The following is a 22,551-nucleotide window of genomic DNA, read 5'->3' as shown; positions in this document are numbered from 1 at the left end:
AAACGGAGCGGAGCGTGGCGGGGGGGGGCAGGCCGGGTCGCTGCCGGAGAGGCGGCCGCGAAGGCGGGGCGCGCCTACTCGGGACATTGCGGTAGCAGCGCGGCGGCGGGTGACGGCGGGGAGCGCGGCCGCTGCCCCGGCCATGGAGCGGGGGGCGCGGCGCGGAGCGGCGGCGGGCGGCGGGGTCCTGGCGGCGGGTGAGGCCCGGCGGGCCGGGAGGGCCCCGAGAGGGGCTGAGGGCCAGGAGCGGGCTCCGAGGGGGGCTGAGGGGCGGCAGCGGGCCCTGAGGGGCAGGAGCCGGTCCCGAGGGGGGCTCCAAGGGGCCCTTAGGGGCGGGAGCGGGCTCCGAGGGGGGCTGAGGGCCTGGAGCGGGCCGTGAGGGGCGGGAGCCGGTCCCGAGGGGGGCTCCAAGGGGGGCTGAGGGCCAGGAGCGGGCCGTGAGGGGCCCCGAGGAGGGCTGAGGGGCGGCAGCGGGCCCTGAGGGGCGGGAGCTGGTCCCGAGGAGGGCCCTGAGGGGCCCTTAGGGGCGACAGCGGGCTGTGAGGGGGGCTGAGGGGCGGCAGCGGGCCCTGAGGGGCAGGAGCCGGTCCCGAGGGGGGCTCCAAGGGGGGCTGAGGGCCAGGAGCGGGCCGTGAGGGGCCCCGAGGGGGGCTGAGGGGCACCCCTGAGGGGCGGGAGCCGGTCCCGAGGAGGACCCTGAGGGGCCCTTAGGGGCGGGAGCGGGCCCCGAGGGGGGCTGAGGGGCGGGAGGGGGTCCTGAGGGGTCTGAGGGGCGGCAGCGGGCCCCGAGGGGGGCTGAGGGTCAACCCCACCATCACCCGCACGTTGCTGCCCTCGTTGCTGCCCTCCGGTTCTCCCTCGACAGCAGTTCACCAGCTCTGTGCTTCCTTGCAGCATGGAGGAGCCTGTGGGAGCGCGGCCCCAGGGACGGCAGCGGCGGCGCTTGCCCGGGGGGCCTGGCCCGGTTCTCTCTTTGCTCTGGGGACAGCAAAGGCGCGGCCGGCCCCGGAGCACGGAGGTAGGGCTGTCTGGCTTCGCACGCCTGTGGCCTCGCAGCCGGTGCGGGCGCCCACCGGGCTTCTGCACCAGGATGCCGAAGGGAAGGAGCCAATACGGTTATGTTGAAAGCATGGGATGGAGGACATCACCTCTCCTGTCTAAATAGGCAGACGGGTCACCATCTCTGTCAGCCAGAGCTAGCCTGGGAGCTCGAAGAGTAGGGAGGTTTGCCAGAGAAACACTGATGGTTGTCAGATTGTGAATTTAGCTCCCTGGGAACCTGGTCTGACCTGGCAGAGCCATGTCCTTGTGAAGACAGCGTCAACCACGCTGAGGCCACAGTCGACACTTACAGCTCAGTAATTGCTGTTTGCGGATTGCCAAGGCCCAGCAGCGCTCTCTTGGCTCTTCGCATTCCCACGCCTTCTCTGGACGGCTCGTTATGTCCTGCACCAGCAAGCAGTAATTGTCTGGGGAGAAGCTGTTCCTTGAGATGATAATGACTGTTCTCTGCCCCATCTGTGCTTAGTGCTGACCTGTGATTCCTCCAGGCATTTGCATTTCCACATGGGGCTCTCTCAAGGCACAGCCCTTGGGGGAAACAGAGAAATGAAAATGTCTGTGCTAACCTGGGCAGTGTTGTCCCAGGGTGACCTGTTGGGAACTTCTTAAAACTTGGGACATAGAAAAGAGTCTCCCTTATCCCCAGAGCAGTGTAAATCGACTGTGAGGCTTCTAAGTCCCAGTACTGCTGTTCCCACAGCCCTGTGTCCACCCCCTGTCCAAAAAAACCCCCTCTCATAGGGGTACCAGTGGTTTGGTATTTTTAGATCTGCAGAAGAAAGTGCAGTGGAAGGTATCTACTTGTGGGGCATGGATTAGACTAATGGTTAAGCTTTCTCCTGGCTAAGTGCTAGCACACAGTCCTGCTGATCAAAGAGCTTTCTGCAAAATTCTTGGGGTGACTTTCTCCCCCTGAGCAGTTTTCAGCTGAAGTCACTGTCAGCGCACTACCTGCTGTGCTTTCTCTCTGTTCCGAGCAGGATCCAAGCGACCAGGCCCTTCTCTCTGTCTGCTGCTGCCAGAGCCATTTTAGGAATGGGCAGATGGGGAGATGATGGCGGGAAGCAGAAGCTCACCCTGCGGGATGTGGCAGAGCTAATTCGGAAGAAGGAGTGTCGCCGAGTGGTGGTGATGGCTGGTGCTGGGATTAGCACCCCCAGTGGCATCCCGGATTTTAGGTAAGGCCTCCATCATTTCATTTGTCCTTTTTCAGTGCTGGCAGGGCCCAGATCTTCAGCTTAGGTAACGCTGGGGCCTGCTACTCCTCTCTCCCCTCCATTTTGTTTATCTGTGCCAGGCTAGACTAGGCACGGGAGTTTCCGTGCCTGCTGATCCTCCTTCTCCAGCCAAAGGCAGGCTGGCAGCACCAGTTGGACTTTGGGCCATTCCCTGGCCCAGGCCTTCAGGATGGTTAAGTCATGCCTGTTGCTTGATTCTGTGGCTGCGCTCACTGTGGCACCGTGGCCACTAGAGCAGAGCCAACGTGGCCGTGGTGCGGGTGCGAGACGCTCTGTCTAGAAGAGAGCACGGCCCTTCCTCTGACCGCGGGCATGCCTCTGCAGCCAGGAGAAGGTGGGGTGGCAGCAGAGCCGGGATGCGAGGCAGGTTCTCCTGTGCAGAGGCAGTTTCAGCTGCTCTCTTGACACACAACGGACAGCACAAAGCAGCCAGAGAGAACGCAAGGACCTGGCTGTCTGCTCTGGTCATGTCTTGGTCTGGCTCCGTGGTGGGCGGCATCTCTTCCCGTGTTCTGACTACCAGCCCCGCTCTCCTCTCGCTGCAGGTCCCCGGGGAGCGGCCTCTACAGTAACCTGGAGCAGTACAACATCCCTTACCCAGAAGCCATCTTCGAACTGATGTATTTCTCTATCAACCCTAAGCCCTTTTTCACTTTGGCCAAGGAGCTCTACCCAGGCAACTACAGACCCAACTACGCCCATTATTTCCTGAGACTCCTGCACGACAAAGGGCTCCTCCTGCGCCTCTATACCCAGAATATTGACGGGCTGGAGAGAGGTGAGTTCTCTTTTCCCCATCTCCCCGCAGCAGAGTGCCAGGAAGAGATGAGGGTGAGAAGCAGAATAGGAGGCAGGACCGGGGAAATGCCCAGTGAATGTGGAGTTTCTGGTTCAGTCACCTCACACTGAGCCGGTCCTCTCCCACGCGCTGTGTTCCAGTTGCTGGGATCCCTCCCGATAGACTGGTGGAAGCCCACGGCACCTTTGCCACTGCCACCTGTACGGTCTGTCGAAGGAAGTTCCCAGGAGAGGACTTCAGGGTGAGTGGTCGCAGCTGGGCATCGACACGTAAATTAATGCAAGGAGAACCTGTCGCAGGCCTGTTATTTTGCCCTCGGGGCCAAGAGGTTTTATTGGAGGGGAGCAGACTTGGGGCTGGATGTTGCTGTGAGGATGCGTTGTGGTTCTGACCCTGCTGTGCAGGTACGCGCTGCCCCGTAACGAGTGGTGTCGGGTGCTCTTGCTTCAGGGCGACGTCATGGCAGACAAGGTCCCTCACTGTCCCGTCTGCACTGGAGTCATCAAGCCTGACATTGTGTTCTTCGGCGAGGAGCTCCCGCAGCGCTTCTTCCTGCACGTGACAGACTTCCCCATGGCAGACCTGCTTTTTGTCATCGGAACATCCCTGGAGGTCTGGGACTAAGGGAAACCCCCGCTCACAAGGAGAAAAAGGCACACAGAAAACAGGGCCCGAGGGGACTCTGGAGGAGAAAGAGGGTTTAGAGGAGAAGGCGAGAAACTGGGTTATTGAGGTAAAATTTGAGGTGGCAGCGTAGGAAACAGGGTGCATGCACTCTGAGACACCCTCTGAAAACCTTGTGCGCTCCTGGTAAAGGTGGGCACCTGGAGAGCAAGAGATGAGTTTTGCGGCTGCCTGAGGAAAGGCCACCGGATAACGGGTGACATCCACAACCCGGTCAGAGCTGGGGTAGCTTAGCCCACAGTGGGAGAACTCTTAAACACAGCAATTACAAGCTTAGCGTGCAGTGAGTTCATGCCTGCCGTGCCCCTCAGCGGGGTGACGGTCTCCCTCCGCTCCCTAGGGTGTCCTTCCTTTAGGTGGAGCCCTTTGCCAGCCTGGCAGGAGCTGTTCGCAGCTCCGTTCCCCGAGTCCTGATCAACCGAGATCTCGTAGGACCCTTCGCCTGGCAGCAACGCTACAATGACGTAGCCCAGCTGGGGGACGTGGTCAGTGGAGTCGAGAAGCTGGTGGAGCTGCTGGACTGGAATGAAGAGATGCAAACGCTAATTCAGAAGGAAAAAGAAAAGGTGGGAAGGGGCTCAGAGCCCTATCTCCCCCCCCTCAGCCTCTTTGTTCCTTCCGGGGGGAGCAGGTTTGTGCTGGCTGGGGTTAGACTTGCACCGCAGACATTGCCATGCCTGCAGTCTGCATTCAGGGAAAAGCACCACAGAAAAGTGCAAAAATGTGAAAAAAAAGAAAAAAAAAATTCACAGTGAAGGTGCCGCAGAGCAGAGCGCTGTATTGCTGAATGTTTCAGTGGTACAGAAGGGGAGGATGCGGATCTGCCAGCCTCAGATGAAATAGGAAGAGCATGGGAAAGGGCAGGCTTTGGGGTGAATGCGAGTGCTTTAGTGCTTCTTCAAGCAGTGACCCACTCAATTACTGAAAAGCTTTCTGTTGATTTCATCTTTTTTTTTTTTGATTTGTTCCCAAACACACTGAAAAAGCCCTATAGATAAAGGTACAGTTTCCTGAAGCTGGAAGTGACCAACCAGAAAATCCCCTCTGCCATGTGTGTCAAATTAATCCACTATGATCTTGTAAGTCAGCAGAGGACTGGCCTTTGCACTTAAAACACCACAGAGCATGGGCATTCCCGTCTTCAGGCAGTGCTTCCCTCAGACACCTGTGAGGAGACTGGAAAACTCCACTGAGCTGCAGGCACGCGTGGGGCACGCTCTCAGGTAGCCGATACTGCTGCTCAGGCATTGTTTTTTATGCTTTTTCCCTGGCTGAGAGCCTGAGCCTGTGATGCTGTTAATGGCACGTTAATGTGAATAACTGCTGAACTAAGCCAGGGAGCCGAGCCAAGCATCACCTTAGTGGAGCTTTCCACTTTCTGTACCTTCACTTAATTGCTTTGGTTTCATTTCTAGTGGTTTTTCTGGTCCTTGTGAGAAATAAGTAATAGTAGTAAGTTAAGGGAGGCTCTAATTGCACCCTGTCTGAAACTGAACAAGGTGCTGCAGCGAGCAGACATGCGACGAACAGCAAGCAGCAGGCAGGAGCGAGGGTACCTGCTCCACCTGACAGCCTTGCATTGCTAACTGAAGACTTAACTCTTTTCCCCGGCTGATCATTTATTTCCCTGCACCATTCTTCTTATATCTGTAATCTTCTGAGAGCTTCAGAAGTGCAAAATTGTAAGAGAGCAAGTTCTTCATTACTTTGAATTCAGTGCTAATCTTAATTATTACATTACTTTAGACCTGCTGGGAAGATTTTTCCATATTTAGCATCAAACACTTTTTAAACTATTTTTTTTCCAAGCAGAAGTTGTAACTTGTGGGCTGGACCCACTCTTCCGCTTGTAAATGGGCACAGCTCTGTTGTCTGCAGTAGGGCTCTGCCAATTCACCATAGTAAGAAGTTCGTTGTATTTTTAACAGATACACTGTCTGTACGTGACTTCTTCTGACCCAAGAGAAAAATCTGGCTTCACTGATTCCGATTTTAACATTCAGGTTGCTCTTACTTTCATCAGATTAGGGGTAGGAATGAATAGGAATTATTACTCCTTTGGTCAGGTGTTTGGTTTTTCACTACAAGCCATTTTGCAGTTGTATGAGATCAACCAGCCCTTAGTTTAACACTCGTGCTGCTGTAAATCACTGATGGATAAAGCTGATGCAAATGTGATAAAGCATGAAAACCAAAGAACTCCTTGCTCTGGGATTTTGGTGCTAGGAAGCATTGCTGGCTGAGCTAACAGGGGCTGGAAGGTTTGAAACGCCCTAGTAAACACTGTGTGGTCTTTCTATTTTTAGCTGGATGCAAAAGACAAATAGGACAGCTGGCTCCCTGCTGCTGGAGGGCGACGTTCACCTTGAAAAGGAGATGTTGTGCCCAGCACAGGCAGAGAAAGAGATCATGGTAAAGAGGCCGTCCGGCTCTGCAGCAGCAAATCCGCGCGGGGCCGGCGCGCTGGGGAGGAGGGGATGCTCCTGGTGCAACCCCGCCAGCCTGGAAGCAGAGCGGAGGCTTCACCCGCGGAGGGCGGGAGGCCGAAGGGAGCGAAGCCCAAATGCCAAGCTGCAAACTGTTTCTCCTCGTGACGGTTCTCCTACCCGAGACTTCAGAACAGCGGATGCAGGCACTGAGCACTGTTCCCTCCTTGTCTTACCTCATTTCGGCACCCACTAGGAGAGACTTTCCTCTTCCACGGCTCCAGCTGTCACCCCCTCAGCACACCATTTGACCATGTCCAGCCACGTGGCCAGTAAGCGGCCAGGAGCTCGTGGGCTCATGCCGGCTCGTCAGACGAGCCGTGCACGTGCAGCTTGCTGTTTGGGGCTCCCTCTTTCTGAGCCATCCGAGCCCAGAGGGCCTGGGTTTCAAGGATCGGGAGTGGAAAACGCCATGAAGGTCAGGCCTGAAGGCAGGACAGAATCACTTCGGTCTGGAGTGAGTTTTCCAGCTCCCCCCACCAGACTGAGCATCCACCAACTCCTTCCACAGCTCCTCCTCAGTTCTCTCAGTCACGATCCTTCAGCTGCTGCAGACTCGGAGTGTTTATTCTTCAGATGAAATCTCTGCTAATCAGGGGATGAATGCTGCCAGGGGAAGGAGGGGGGCTGCCCCCCATTCCTGTTCAGGAATGCCAGCTCAAGCTGCTGGAAGAGCTTTTGAGTCAGTGTAGTGTTAATTATTTAATAATAAAAAGAGTTCTAATTCTTTTGCCGATGTCACCCGAGGGTTTTTCTGTAAACTTCACACCTTCCTTAGTGTTTGAACACATTCTGTCCCCATCACCACCACTCTTTTCACCTGCTTTTTTTAATTCTTTTTTTTTTTTTTTTCTTCTTTTTAACCTTAGACAAGTGCCTTTCCTCCCTGTCAGTGCTGTCCCAGGGAGAGGCAGTATCAGAGCACTGCAGCGATGGCCCGCGCTTTCCCAGATGCGCCCTAGCAGACGTACTTTGCATATCAGGGGTGCAGCAGAGCTGCTTCCCTGCAACAGGGCAGGAACTTCATCACCCCAGCACCCAGATTTGGCGGTGGGGATTGAAGTCACACCCAGGTGGCCCTGGCTGAGCCGCCTGTTTATCACAGCCACTGGTCTAGAGGCAATCCCAATCAGTACCAGCTCTGAACGAGCACAACAAAATGCAAAGCATTTCATGCCACCAATTTGTTACGGTTAGCGCTAAACCGCAGAAAACCCAAGCGAAGGGAATAGAAGCATTTGAGCACACAGCTGTGTCTTACAACACTGGAACACTGCTACTGACTCCCATGCCTAAGAGCTCTTCCCAGGGCAAAGCTAGAGCCTCAGAACACTGTCTTAGGGCTATCTATATGATCAGAAGTGTTTGGACCCAATACTCATCTGCTATAAATCAGACTAGCTCTAGGGACCCCACAGAAGCCTGGCACATCTGCTAACGCTACAGGAACAGAGTTGGGTGCATGGTGTCCTAGCCACTTGTGTGAAGAAAGGTGTGAGCAGGTTCCTGTTCAGCCGAGCAGATTCGTTTATCCAAATGCACAAATTTGGATATATCTGCGCGTTCCTCCTCCCGGCCGGGACCGGCCCAGCAGATGTGTTTGAGTGCACAGCCTCAGGAAAAGCAGAAGGCCTGTTCTCTCACTGGGCAGAGCACCACAAGCCTCGTGGCATGCTGCTTCACACTGAAAACAGTGGCAACGTGTTGGTTTTAAACCGTACCCTGGTTTTAAACCCTTACTCCAGAAGCGCCCTGTGCCAACTTCAGCCCCTGCACTGGGGCTTTTCAAAGCAGGGCCTGTCAGTCGCAAGTCAGGGTTTTAAGCACGATAAAAAATTAGAATACAACAACATCAGAAGCATTGCATTAAAAATACACCCCCCGCTTTTCCTGTTAGATGGAAAGCTTCAGAGAGCTTTAACAGCTGGAAGAGATCAGAGGTCTGCATTTTCACATGGAAGGTTTGGGGTGGGTTTTTTTGCTAGTTACTTTAAAAAAAAAAAAAAAGATATGCCTAAAAACTCCAGCCGCAATACATTGAAGCTATTCCCATGACAGATGCCTATCCATGAATCTTAGTGGGTCAGTTTTACATAAATATTGTATACCTCTGGGAGAGCCTGGAACTTTAAATCACAACTACTACAAAAGATTCTTAATCACTGAAGAGCTAAACTAAACAAAGCATACCATCAGCTTTTCAGCTCACAGAAAACAAGCACCGGCTCCTACAAATACACAGGCAGGACCACTTCCAAACCCTCCGCTTGCCCCCGCTGCACATCTGCAGCCTCCCCGGACCCAGATTTCCTGGATGCCCGATGCGGTGCCTCGCTGCGGAGCTTGGCCAGCCTGTCCTGCCTCCCCACCGGAGCCCAGCCCCGCTGCGCTCGCTGCCTTGCGGGCAGTCAGAAACCGCAGCAGACCCACGCAGCCAAAGGATCATCGCAGCTGGCTCGCGTCCTGCAAAGGCTGAGCAGCAAATCTCTATGGCAGAGACGGAAAACAGCTGGCGTGCAAAATTTCCAACCATTACAGAGCATTTGTAAAGGAGATGAACAGTTCTGTAGACAGCTGCATGTTGTGAGGCCCCAGGGATGGAGCCGAGATTGTTTTGCAATCCTCAAGCTTCAGTGCTTACTTTAATTTTGGGATACTCCATTTGGTTATACTTGGTGGTCGTGGTGCAGGGAAAGGTTCTGGCTTAGCCCCAGTTTAATGCTACAGTTTTACCTCTTAAATAAAACTGTGAAGTTCAGGGTGATCGGAGTAGAACCATGTGCCAGTCAGAAAAAAACAAAGCTAGTTCCTTACTTGCAGAGTTATCGTGTTCAATGAATCACTGCCATGCGCCTATTTGTCAGGTTTTCTTTATTCTAGCATCACTTCTGCATTCCTACTTGCGCTAATAAGTTTTGGAACTCTGGTACATGAGACAAACTGGAAGATTTTCTTTAAAACAATTTTTTTTCTTCCAAAAACCGAAGGGAAAAAAAAAAGACAAATCTAAGCCACAAAGGACAGGACCAAGACCAGTCCCTGGGTGCAAACAGCAGTGGACCTGTGGGAAAGCCAAGGCAGATGAGGAGGCAGCAGACAAAGCACAGATTTTGGCCTTTCTTTCGGAAAGTGTGAGATGGGGAAAGGCTAATGCCAAAAACTAAACTCTGTGGTAACAGGAACATTGCACGGCGCCAGAGACTGAATATCAGAGCATTCCTGGCAGGCACCTGCGCATTTCTCTCCCGTGGCCGACGGGAATGCTGGAAGCTTCACGCAAAGGCTTTACTCTCCTCCCTGCGGCGCACGCACTGCTGCTCCCCTCTGCACTCACGTACACACTCGTAAGTCCACACGCTCCTGGTTTTGCACAGACACCGCCACGCTCGCAGCCACGCATAGCGCAGACGCGTACAGCTACCTGCGATGAAATGGATGCGCTATGCCGAGGCACCCCGCAGACACCGGTCCCCAGGAACTGCCGTGAATAACGGCTCACACCCCTCTCCTGCAGTCCCACCTTCCCCCCTGCGTTCCTGGGGAGCGGTTCCCCCCCCACAAAGGGCTGGCTACACGTAGCCACGCACAGCGACGTGCTGACGAGCGGCCACACAAGTGTAGGCACATATACAAAATGCTCTGCAGATTACTGAACCCTCATGGCGTGACAGAAAGATCCTCCCCCCACCCCTTCTTCCCAAACTTCACGTATTTAAAAAAAAAAATCCTACTGGAAAGTCCTGGAAGCAATTTGGAGTCTGAAATCCTCAAGGCTGCCAACAGGAGAGACCAAGGTGGAGCCAGGCCACGAAGACCCTCTGGAAGGAGAGGTGGTTATGGAGCTGGGAAGGAGGCAGGAGGCATTCCTTGTTGTGGACTGAGGGGTCCAGGCTGGATCCAGATCCCACAGGGAGAGTCCTGGCCCAGGACCAGCCTCTGGGTGCAGCACCAGTTCCGGAGGGAGAGCGGATGGAGGCTCCCCAGCTCTCCCAGGCTGGGGCGAGAGGTCTGGATCAGTCCAGCCCCAGGTCCGAGTCGGACGATGACCTCTCCTCAGCCATATCGTGGATGGCGTTCTCCATGGGGGCCAGGTTGCCGCTCGGCGTGATGCCCATGGGCTGGATGACTTGCTCTCTGCAACCAGGGAGGAGAGGGAGGAAGGCAACACAGATTTGCAGCAGACATTGCAGGAACAGATGAGTACTACAGCAGAAGCGTGGGGCTTGTGGAAACTGCCCCAAGGCAGTCCAGAACATCCCGGGCCACCTTCAAGATCCCTTTTTAGAAGTCAGGGACAGTTCTAGCCATAAAGCCTCCAGCATGCCGAGGCAATGGCTGGAGGCACAACCCACAAGTGTTGCCATTCTCAGGGTCCCTGAAACAGGCTCAGTTTTAGGGTCCTGTTCTGTGTGGTACAGGATTGCCAGAAGAAAACTAGCGCTGCCATCAGCGTTCCCCTCCCTCTAACGCACAATGGAAATACACGCAGTGAATGTGCTGCCCTTTTCCCTCCCACCCTTGGGGGTGGTCTGAACTCAGCTGGCACACTCTGGGTTCTTCTCTGTGGCACCTATTAACTATGGATGAAAGATGACTGGGGAAAGCGCTCCTGCAGGGAAAGGAACTTGGTGGCACTGCCTGCCATCTGTCCCCAAAACGCAGCTTCCTACTAAGCGGTTTTTACTGAGCATCTAGCCAAACCTGCTTGGAAACACAGCGCGGGCACGTAGAGGAATTTCGTAGTATGCCATCATGCCAGAGGCTTGCAGTGCCTTCCCCTGCACATATAATGGAGCCCAGCTTAAGGAAATATTTCCCTGCGTATCTCCCCCACTCTCTCTCTCACATCCCTTCGGTTAGTGGTGGCCTTGGGAACGCAGTCAGAGAAAGGTCTGTGATAAATGGAAATCACAGACACGCAGGTGCTAACGCAGACATGAACACACACAATTTTCTAGTACCTGGACAATTTGTCAAACATGTTGACCAACTTCATGGCTTCGTATTCCTTCTGTTCTTCAGTCATCCCTTCCATGGGGTTGGGTAGTTTCTCCTCGACACGTCCCGTCACAGGGTTAATGCTGCAAGAACAACAGTGAGGCCAGGGCAAAGGAGGGAGGTAAAGCAGAGGAGTGACAAAAGGGCTGTATAAGAACCTTCTTTGCCTCTACTGAGGCAAAGGAACACAATGGCAAGGCTGGTTGTCATTGCTGCTCATCTCGTTAGCCCCAAGTGCTATCACAGTGCAATATGGTGCTTCCGATCTCTTTCCAGACGTCCTACACACATTTGTCCCCCCTTACAAATCCCTACCATTTCTCTGGTGTGAGCAATATCCCCAGCCTGCCAATTCCACAGTGCAGTTTTAAACCAGGTGCACAAGGGCAGGCGACACTTCGTCCCTCTCCTTAAGTCAGGAGACAAAAAGCTAACACGGGAAAAAAAAAACCCCACCTAAACCCAACCTGTAGACCGCATTGAACAGGATGCAAGAAAGTATGGGACCCACAGCTGAGCACAGTCCTAGAGCTCTCCCTGCACACCCCTCATCCTCAAGTTACCACCACGTGCTAGCAGGCAAAGAAAAAAAAAAGAAAAAAAAACCAGCCCACTCCAGCAGCACAGGGCTCTGGAGATGGAGAGGAGTAACTGGCACTTCCAAACCCGCTGCAAGAAGGGACCACCTTTATTCCAGTGTGCAGTAAAAGCCTGACACTGTACTGAGATGTACAGATGCCAAAAAAGGTGTACAATATAGATTAGAGAGATACTGCCATGTGCACACCATGAACAGGTCTGGTGCAGAACGGGCTCTGGCTGAAGGAACCCACTTTGCTCTAGAGCCTGTGCCCAGCTGCGAGGACCCAACATATGCGCTGGTGACCACCCCCACCATGAGCAGCTCGGCCACAGAGGCGTCTCACCCAAGGAACAGGTAGAGAGGGTGGAACAGGACATCAAAGCTAAGGGTGAAACCGCTAAGTAATGCAGAAGGAAATGCGCACATGAAAGAGCAGGACGAGGGAGATGGCAGGGAGGCAGATGAAGAGAGGGACAGAGCAGGAGTGGGAAGAAGGTGTAGGAAGAGGGGTGCTATAGAGGGGCAGCAGACTTCTTTACTTGGGCTTTGCCTCTTTGTACTCCTCCGTGTCTGTGTCTTCATCTTCTGAGTACTCTCCCTCTTCCCGACCACCAGCCATGAGGCCTCGTGCTGCCAGGAGCCCAGCTGCATTCCCGTAGCCCGTGTACTTCACAAACCGCGACACTGCCGGAAGAAGGGGAGAGAGACCACCCTGTGCTTCCCCTCCTGCCTCTCCAGCCCCGTCTGCTCCCATGTGCCCCAGCAGCAAGATCGGTGCCAGGCCATGGAGACCTAGAAAAGCCAATGCTTTTTTGAGCTCCATGACAGGGAGCAAGGCTCCCACACTATGCACCAGGAACGGCAGGGACAACTCCCACGGGCCAGGGGTCTGAACGCAGGCCGGGTTGTCTGCGGGGTGTTGGGGTGTCCTCCAGCAGAGCTTTTCACTCACTGCTGGCATGAGACAGCAACTCCTTCCCACAGAGCACTCGGATACTCTCCACTCTTCCCTACTCGGTGTATCTGGCCCAAGGGAAGACAGAAGTTCCTGTTGGCTGCGAAGGGTCACCCATCCCACGCTCTCTGGCTTGCCCAGAGGCCAGGCTCCAGGACTCCCTGTCACCAATGCCCACAACAAGCCCCTGCAACTCACCGCTCTCCTTGCAGAGCACGAAGAGGAACTCTGCCGCGCAGTGCTTCACATCGGTGTCGATGTGGGTCATCAAACGCACCAGCTTGTTCCGCAGCGAGTTCCCCACCTCCGGCCGATTCCTCACATCCCGGAGTGGCGGCAGCACCTACAAGGCCACAGTGAGGGGCGATCAGTGGAGCTGGAATGGCAATGGCAGGCCAGACAGGGGAAAATGTACATGTGTTTCACAAATCAGCTAAAACCAATAAATCCAGAGAGTGTAGGAGATGTGGAGAAAACACTGTGGGTACCAAAGGCCTCAACCACCCATATATCAGAACCCAGTAGAGAGACAGAGGAGGTCTGTTTGGAGGATGGCAATAATCAGGCGGTTTGCTCTTCTCTCTCCGCAGTGCAGCACCATTCAACTTTTGGCTGAACTACAGCGTACCTTTGCCTTCAGGAACTTCCTCGTCTGGCGGTGGACTCGAGCGCTCTCGGTCAGCAGGTTCAGCACAGGGGTCAAACTCTCCTTCAGCTTGTGTCCCTGCAGAAGCGTCCACAAAATGAACGGCACGTTAGTCACGCTGAGCTCAACTTGTCTGGTGGTGAACGTGAGTACAGATCATCAGGGAAATAGATGGACACCAAAGCTTTCCAGCCTCTGCTACAGGAATTTCAGTGCTTCATCACTCCTCAAGCAGCATAGCTTTCCAAGCCCTGCTCTGTGACACGGCAGTGCTAGAAATATTTGTGCAGGGCATCCACAGTAGAGAAGTGCTGTGGTAAAATTCGGAGGCCCTTTGGAATAACTCCAGAGACTGAAAAGCACAGCCAGCTTGAAAATAATGCAAATTCAGGCTTCCAGAAGCTACCCAACAGATCACTACTGAGTGAAATGGAGCACCGATATTTCAATCGCCCAGCTCATCATACGCTGTTCAACCAATTCACTGCCTGCAGTCCATAAAGCAATGACGCAGTCACCTTCCCAGTCGATAGATGATGTTTTATTCCTACCAACCATAAGAGTTTTGCCACTGCTAAAAACTGCCCCTTCTATAAAGGGATATCTCCAAACTAACCACGCCCTGCTGGTGCTCCTGTGGTGTGGGCACAGGGCTTTTCAAGGATGAATATCGGCTGACGGAAAGGTGCCCTGCAATGAACCTGCCTCTCAACTTACCCTGTCAAGGCGTCGCTCTAGGAAATCCAGCAGGATGCTGACTGCATCCATGTTGACACCCATGTACTCAAGCGAGCCTGGCCGGACTTTCGGGGTCAGGAGGACATCCAGACATTTCAGGGGCAGGTTGCCCAAAAGGTTAACCGTATGACTGAACATAAGAAAGAGAAGTGAACACATAGTCATGGATCTTTGCTCACAGAAGTTCTTCAGCTATCCAGAAGTGAAGGTTCATTACTACTTTCCAGGAGTGTGAGGACCCTGAGACCCAAGCCGCCTTTGGGCTGCATCCTGAGCTCCTCACACCACTAAAAGGGAATAAATCAAACTGCTTTTTGGGTAGTTGAACTATCTGCTGGGAGTCCAAAGAGACTTCAGTGACAACTGAGAAACGGTGGATCTTGACACAGAGGCCAAGTAGGACCAATCTGGGTGGTCAAAGGTCTGTCTCTGGGTGGTCAAGGGTTTCCTGCTGCATCACTTGCTCTCACCTTGATGGTCAATGCAATGCATTGCTTAGAATTCCTCCGACTATGGTTTTCTTGGGTACAGGATGGTGTCACCTGCCCAAAGCTGACAGCCCTAGACCAATAATGCTCCGCAGTGTGACACAGGGGATTTCTCAGCCTGGCTCAAGAGACAGACAGTTAATTAAGGCCAGCCCATGGTCTCTTTAATTAAAAAGTACCAAACATCTGCTCTGGCAAGTTGCCTACTGACATGGGTGGCACTGCTCAGGAGGCCTGATGCAGGATATTGAATATGGCCCTTGGCGTCAGGCAGGCCTGGAGAAAACATTTCCTCCTGCAGACCTGGAGGCTGTGGCATTAGCGCACATCATTTGACTGTAGGAAGGGCAGGGCTATTTCTCAGTTCTAGCAGCATGAGGAACCTGCAGGCCAAACCAAAGATGCCTGCTTGTCAGCAGCGACCTTAGCAATCACCAAACAAGCAGAAGGATGCTACTACCAAGGTCAGGCAGGATCTGCCTTGGGGACACCTGCTTCTAGTGAAGATCATGACCCAGTTATCTAACAAAGACCTGTGGAATTCCTCGGTCCGGTCCTCTCCATCAGCAGAGATCATGAGGCAGTGGCGCAGGAGGGCACCCAAGTGCCGGTACAGAGCAGCATCTTCCTGGCCCCAAAACAGAAAATGAAAACCTTGATCAGGAAAGGGGATCGTCTACATCCCAGAGCCTGCTGCCCCTGCAGCCCACAGCCCCATCCCTCCCTCCAGCAGCCTGAAAACTGGCAGCAGGGTGTTTAAGTGGAAGTAGCCTCCCAATTCTCTTTTTGAGGTCAACACACAGTTTTCCTGCTGCCCAATACCTTTCCCCTCACTCCATGACACTGAGTCAAGGGCTGGAAAAGGCCCCAAAACAGGCCCAGGGACCAGCCAGAGACGTTCTCCACCACACCTTCCTTTAACCTTGTCCAGGATGTAAAAGAGTATCAGGCCACACTCAGAAGCAAGCTATCTGGGGCTCTGCTCTCCCACTTGAGCAACGAACCATGTCATTAAGGAGGAAAAATGCCCAACTTTTAAATTTTAATGCTCTAGAAGTTTTAAGGGTTAATGATTCATTGGACAGAGGCAGTGCTTTAGGGAGGAAGATCCGGACACGAGCGTCCTGTTACCCTTACACGTACCTGGGGGCTGCATGAGGGCCAGTACATAGTACAAGGAAACACGAGCAGAGGAGAAAACCAGGAGTCAAACCACATCCTGGAGACATGTGAATGCAGGGGGGTGGGACGCCCAAGGAGCTTACCTCATCCACCTCCCTCTTGCTGGAATCAAAGGTGATATTGAAGAGCACTTTCAGGATCTCCATGGCTCGCTCTGTCTCCTGCCGAGGCAAAGGCGGGAGAACTCCCTCCTCGGTGGCAACTTCGTAGGGGTCCATCCACTTTACACCAAGGGTCAGCTCCAGGGTATCTGTCATCAGGCTAATGCCCCTGAGCTCTTGGGCTAGCTGCTGCCGGATGTCCACTCTCAGCGCCGTCAGCAGGAACAGAAGACGCAGGTCAAAGAACTTGACCTCATGAGGAAGGCTCCTCTCGTTGTACAGTTTGATGCGCTTGGCCAGGCCCACCACCAGCCGGGCTTCAGCTGTCAGCTCCTGTGCCCTAGGGCTGCTGAAGACGATGTTGCAGAGACACTTGAGGGATTCCAGGATTACATCCAAGTCTGGGACCTCCCGGATGACCTCCTCCGAGTAATCAATGCCAGCATGCCTGGAGAGGGTCTTCAGGCTTTCCTTGGTGGTGAAAGGGTCAAGGCAGTATTTGTCCCGGGACAGGATGCGGATGCTTTCCAAACACGTGACCTGGCAGGACGGCTGCAGCTCTCTTTCCAGGAACTTGATCAGCAGCTGGGCCATTTTCTGTGCAGTTGGAAACAAGCAATGCCTCGTGCACTGACACTTCACAGTGCTCCCCCACCACCCTGTAACGCTCTGCCCTGGAAAACACGAGCATCACCTAGAGATGGGCCTGCTAACGGCTCTGGTTCAGGTGTGCACTCAGGAAGTGTTCGGCTCTGGCATGTGATCCTGGCCCAGTTCGAGCAAGGACACCCAGCAAGAAACAAAGAACGGCTGTGAGAGGGTGTCAGGTGTAAAGGGAGAGTATGAACAGGCAACTGCTGCTATTGCATATTTTAGCTTCACCCACAGTTGGGATGGTTCAGGCTAACACAGTTTACTTGACAGCTGCATTAAGCTAAGAGAGGGCAGGTCAAAAAAATCCCTTATGGCTTCACTGAGGAGCAACAACCAATTCAACGGAAGTTCCCTATTCCTGCCCAGAGCCTTAAGACTAGAGAGGCATCTGCTTTGGGTGCTCCAGAAACAGATCAAAAAGGTTGAGAGACATCAGAAAACTGCCAAGGGAGGGGAGGGGACCCAAGCGAGGTCAGAAGAGCACGTGATGCCCTAGGAAAGGAAGTGAAAAGACCTCAGGAGATTCAAATAAGTAGTACCCCCCTACACTTCAGTGCTGTCTGGAGGCCTACTAGCCCAGATCCTCAATAGGTACAGACTGGCAGAGCTCCACTAACACCAATTTGCAACAGCTGAAAATCTAATCCTTGTGGATAACAGCATTGTATGCGACAGCAAGCAACAGAAGAGTGCCAGAGCAAAGGTAATGCTTCACACAACCAAGCACAGCTTGGTTTGAACCACGTGAAGCAACATTTCACACTAGCAATCCTCTGCACAGACATTCACACCTTGGTGAGGTAAGATCTCACCAGATCTCTCTAACATAACACCATATCAGAGCACATGTCTTTCCATGCACATTACAAGAGAGAAGGAATCCAAGATTGCCAAGGTTTGCTATCACTCAGTGTAATTGGCTTAACACAGCCTAATCGGTTAAACTTCCTAATAATAAAAGGACTGAGGGAAGGAATGAAGAAAAAAGAAATTTTAGTCCTTAATGTGAGGCTGGCAGAACGGAACAAGCTTTAGCTCATGAAGTATGCCCCACAATCACACCCTTGAGAAGTGAGAAAGTACAGTCACTCTCCTTCCATAGGAGGACACAGGAGTCAAAGATACAGTCGTAAGTAACCAAAGCCTCTGACTGACTCAGGTTAAAGAGATCTCGGAGCACGTGCCCAGGGCTAAACCTTCAGCAGAACTGAGCACCAGGATGGTGATGCTCAATTCATATTTCACGACATACACGCCAAAAGCGGAGCACCCCAAGGCTGTGCCTGAATTCACAGCCTGCATAACTGTCCCAGCTCAAACAGCAAGTCAGTGCAAGGCAAAGAGCTCAGATCTTGCAAGATCTGATCCTACACATCAGGCTGTAGCTGGAAAAACTTCATGCCAGCATTAGCTGGCAATAACATGGACAAAAGAGGTCCCATTCTTCACCCTGGCTGCCTGGTCCACACTTGATGTGCTAATACAGGCATTAGCACAATCAACCAATGAACTGGACCACAAAACTGATCCAGCTGGAAAATAATCCAGGAAAAAAAGTGTTATTCTTTAGGCAGATCAGCCCACCAACCATGTGCAGCCATGCAAAGGTCTGCCCTGGCACGAAAGAACTGCAAGAGCAGAAATGAACAGGCAGGAGTGTTTGTTTCCGCTGAGTGCCAGATTACGCCAGCTTAAAGTATCTGTTAATATACAGCCTTGGTCAAATCCTGCAGCTGGCTCGCAGCAAAAACACTTACCCTCTAGAGGTTTGCAAGTTGCTAAGATCTTTGCCTAGCAGCCTCATGCCACAGACGCAAAAGATCACACTTTTTATAAACCCCTTGGCTGAGACTATATGCATCACAGAACCCAAAGGGCTGGCTAATGCTGGAAGAATGCTGACCTTTATCCTAAAACACCAACTACTGAGGGAAAAACTGGAGGCAGGTGCTCTGAGCACACCATTCCCTAACCAAGTTAATGAAAAAACACTCATTTCTTTCCCTGCAGGAGCTGCCACCACCAAGCCATGCTGGACACGAGTACGGAGCAGCAGATTTACCCACCCAACTAGAGGAAGAAACCAAAGAGCACACCTACCTTCCTCTCTTCCCGCTCCTCATCATCAAAGGTGAAGCACTGAGATTTCTGGGGGGGCAAAACAGAAACAATCAAAATAAAGTAATAGGTTAAAAATCCATAAAAGCATTGCCCCAGGCAGGGAAGGGCCATTCAGCTGGAAAGCAGCAGGTCTGAAAACACACTGCAAAAGCAAACACATCTTCTCAGGAACCGTCCCCACTGGCACAGAGGCAAGGAATCGGCATGGCAAGGAGTGCCACAGCCCTTAGGGAGGTCTACGATATTTGTGGGGCTTGTAACAAGTAGCGCAAGCTCCTGAGGAACAAGACAAAAGGAAAACTTTCCTGCCACTGAGGTTTTCATTTCAGTCTTGCCTTTTCTTTCCAACACTGTTCCTACTTAGGCAATTCCAACTACGTGCTTCACAGCCAGCAGGAATGACTCTGGTTTGAAACGCACAGAGATGGACCATGCCAGGTCTGAAGTGCTTTTCTTGAGTAAGATCCCCACTATTCTGGAGATCCCTGTTTCTCTTTCATCCTTGAAAAACATTTGTGACAAGCATTACCCGTTGCCCTCTTCCGCTGGCTCTACGGCAGAGGCTGACTGCCACAGGCCAAAGCTGTGCCCATCTGATGGACGGAATTATTTTTAAACACTGCAGCAGTAAAGTGGGTATTCATCATAATCCAAACATTCTGTAGTAGCCAGTAATTCATCCGCTCAGTGTCACCACCAAGCTGTGCCTACGCATCTCTCCCCTTGATATTTACTGTTCCTTTTCCCGCCTGAAAGAAAGTATTGTCTCCTTGTTACTTGCGAACAGATCCTTGTGGTTATTCAGGTCATGTTCTTTAAACAGAAGAGACCTGATCTCTACACCTCCATCGTGTCCCTTTCCTTAATAAACAGTCCTGCTCTTTGTTCATGGGAAACATTTGTGTGTTTCTCACTATTCTGGTTATTCTTCAATGGACGGTCTCCTTTCTGGCTGCATCTGCTTCCAATGAACCGGACAGCACAGGAAATCACAGGTGCCCTGGTGAAAAGCAGCACTTTCCAGTGAAGAGGCAATCCTCCTCTACACCAAGAGAACATTTGGTCCAAGCTTTGAGAATGAAAATGTTTAAGATTTATAAACCACTAATTATGTATGTATAGACACAGCTAGATCTAGAGATATGTGGATATAATTGTATCATAATTCTCCCATCATTTTCTTAGCACTTGCTGTCACCTTTTACTGAGTTACACTGCTTACACTTATGGAGCTGCTCAATAATGGTAATTAGTCTTACCACAATCAACCATTCTTACACTCTGGACATATTCTTCTCTTGAGTGATCGCAACTCATGAATATCCCATCTATAGGTCTGAACAGCTGAGCTCGTCTCCCACTGTATTTATCACCTTATGAGTTGCCCAGTTGTCTAATTCTACCTGATTTCCTGCCCAGCAAAGCCCGGGACTGACTGCACTGAGCTTTTGGAGACCGCAGGTGTTCCCTGACTCACTCACTCTGCAATTGTAGTCTCCCCTGCCATTTACCACCTTTTTCACATGCTGCCAATTCCTGCCTGCTTACAAGTAGAAGATACAGTTTGCAGATTAACTGTGTCACAGTCACCAAGATCTCAGGGATGGCTTTGGTCTTTCTAGCCTAGAGCCAGCCGTGATGGACAAAGCGATGCCGACATGCTGCTTGAGAAACCTCAGGTGAGGTTAACTGCGTATGCAATAGTGAAATAAAACATATCACCAGAAAAAGGATACAGTACCAGCAATTTTTACAGTAAAAAATGATGCAAGGAAGTTCCTTAGTTTATCCGCAGTTTCATAATCCTCTTTGATTGCTCCATTTCTTCTAGATGGGCTAGTAAAACCACTGACATTCTCACAAGTTACCTACGCTCGATACACTGACAAAGGATCCAGCTGGAGGAACTCGACAGAAAATACTGTGGTTTGATGCCTCAAGCTGGTTACACATCAAACTCTGCACTCCTAATTTCTCCAGCATTACACCTGGAGAAATGTAGGCTGTAGGCACTGTTAATCCTGTGGACTGTCTTCAACAGGAACCCACTCCTTCTTAGCTAATATCTCCCCTGTTTCAAAACCAACTGCTGGAAATAGTTGCACACTCTCCTGCTTGCACACTCGTGCAAAATATTCACAGGTTTTCCCCACTGGCTTCCCACCTACTCAAGAATGGTGCAGAATGAGTCACGGAGATCTGCAGGGCCAGCCCTACCCTGGTGGAAACCCTCTGAAGGAAATTTCCCTGACAACCAGAGTCTCTTTCAAAAGGGATTTACCCCCACAGATAATCTTTTGCCACTTTAAGGCTAGAAACTGTTCCATCTCTGCTTCCCAACCTTTCTTTTTTTTATATTCTACATTCATTATTTACTACCTGTTGTCAGCTTTCAGATCAGGCACCTGTATCAAATTCCAGCAGCCCATCCCTGTCCATCCCTAATGATCTTTTACTTGCAAATCACGACAACCATTTCACCTGCAGCTCCTCCCCAGGCCTCAGTTCTATTACCTCCAAACCTTGCCTTAACATAAAAGCTCCTCCTACTCGGTCTTCACACTGATGTTTATTTCCCTGCTAGGTTTTACTTGGGAACTGGATAATAACAAAAAAAAAAAAAATCCCTTCTACATGCTTTACTTTGAGTATACAAAGGAACCAAGATAAAGAGCGGCTGCTTAGCTGCTTCCTAGCAAAACACCAAGCAATAAACCATCTGCAAGTAAAGACGAAGCAGTCTAACATTTTTACAGCAGTAATGCGCAGACAGATGCGCTCAGAGGAGACAGACTGGGGACAGCCGGATGGCACAGAAATCCCACAACATGGACAACCTGCTTCCAGGCTTGTAAACAGCAGCAGCTGATGTCAGGCAGAGGTTTGATGCTCACTCACCTCCTGGTTGTAGATCTGAAGCACCTTGAGAACTGTGTCTTGCTCCCCGCTTTCCACGGTGGCCACCACAGTCCTGAGCTCCATCATCTCAACAGCTCAGCTGCAGCAGGAGGTGAAACCAGGAGGAAGGGGAGCGAGGGGCCTTCCAGGGCTCCTGGATAACAGTGATGCAAAAGGACCTCGATACACAGATATCTGAGAGGGAGAGAGAAAGGGGTGGGGAAAGGAAGGAAGGGGAAAAAAAAAACCCAAAACAAAACAGAAAAAAAACCCAAGTGAGATTGCTCACGCTGTTGCATCCATAAAAGCAGGGCAGATGGATAACCCAAGTAAAACCAGCAGCCAGCTTCCTCTCTCTCCCTCTAATCCTCTTCCTCTCTTTGCTTTTCAATGCTTAATATATGGCCTCTCAGTAAAGCACTCAGGGAAAACCTTCCCCCCACCCAGCCAGAGGATTAACATAGAGCAGATAACAGCAGCTCCCTGAAATAGCTCTCTGCCTCCTCCTCCTCCTCCTCTGGCTGGCCCGATTTCTGTTACTGCACAGGAAAGGGAAAAAAGGAAAGAAAAAAAAAAAATCCAGAAACATTCCTGTGGAGTAAAAAGGGATGGAGAGGAAAGCCAGACAGATAGGAAAGCACCCTCCTGGCTCAAGGCGGAGCTACCTTTTAAGGTGGTGGAAAGAAAGAGATCATTAGGATTTTGTTGCAGTTGCTGCTCCGAGCGGTCAGTGCCCGAGACAGGCTGTGCACCAGATTATGGCAGATACGCTGCACATGCAGTGAAAATGCACGTACGGGGGAGGGCTGGCTCGCATCTTTATACCATTACAGAGATAATGTGCCTCATGATAATAATGTAAATGAGCAGATGCGCATGAAGACGCAGATGACGAGATTATTTTTAGAAGCAGGCACA

General features: G+C 51.9%; 2 protein-coding genes across 4 annotated transcripts; one reads left to right on the top strand and one right to left on the bottom strand.

The window, feature by feature from the left end:
- The first annotated feature begins 142 nt into the window (after nucleotides 1–142).
- SIRT3 (sirtuin 3) lies at nucleotides 143–6,785 on the top strand. 2 transcript variants are annotated; one of them, XM_075712792.1, is made up of 8 exons: nucleotides 143–197; nucleotides 895–1,018; nucleotides 2,043–2,240; nucleotides 2,846–3,078; nucleotides 3,240–3,340; nucleotides 3,550–3,711; nucleotides 4,140–4,349; nucleotides 6,090–6,785. In XM_075712792.1, exons 1-8 carry the CDS (start codon nucleotides 143–145, stop codon nucleotides 6,108–6,110), a joined length of 1,104 nt encoding a protein of 367 aa, XP_075568907.1. In that variant the 3' UTR covers nucleotides 6,111–6,785. The 2 variants fall into 2 exon arrangements, 1 of the variants encoding a protein (XP_075568907.1); XR_012831140.1 differs by lacking the exons at nucleotides 143–197; nucleotides 895–1,018 and having other exon boundaries at nucleotides 1,080–2,240; nucleotides 4,140–4,862; nucleotides 6,090–6,105.
- Nucleotides 6,786–9,989: 3,204 nt separating this feature from the next.
- Nucleotides 9,990–21,810, bottom strand: RIC8A (RIC8 guanine nucleotide exchange factor A). Of its 2 annotated transcripts, XM_075712078.1 has the most exons (11): nucleotides 21,630–21,810; nucleotides 21,250–21,257; nucleotides 18,715–18,762; nucleotides 15,943–16,557; nucleotides 15,211–15,305; nucleotides 14,169–14,319; nucleotides 13,434–13,529; nucleotides 13,004–13,148; nucleotides 12,390–12,534; nucleotides 11,231–11,350; nucleotides 9,990–10,403 (listed from the first exon to the last, which is right to left on the bottom strand). In XM_075712078.1, exons 1-11 carry the CDS (start codon nucleotides 21,718–21,720, stop codon nucleotides 10,283–10,285), a joined length of 1,635 nt encoding a protein of 544 aa, XP_075568193.1. In that variant the 5' UTR covers nucleotides 21,721–21,810; the 3' UTR covers nucleotides 9,990–10,282. The 2 variants fall into 2 exon arrangements, with proteins under 2 accessions (XP_075568193.1, XP_075568192.1); XM_075712077.1 differs by lacking the exon at nucleotides 21,250–21,257 and having other exon boundaries at nucleotides 21,634–21,810.
- Between the last annotated feature and the right edge of the window lie 741 nt (nucleotides 21,811–22,551).

The sequence above is a fragment of the Pelecanus crispus genome, chromosome 6 (genome assembly GCF_030463565.1).
Source record: "Pelecanus crispus isolate bPelCri1 chromosome 6, bPelCri1.pri, whole genome shotgun sequence".
In the NCBI taxonomy this organism is placed as follows: domain Eukaryota; kingdom Metazoa; phylum Chordata; class Aves; order Pelecaniformes; family Pelecanidae; genus Pelecanus; species Pelecanus crispus.
This window is presented reverse-complemented; position numbering and strand designations above follow the sequence as displayed.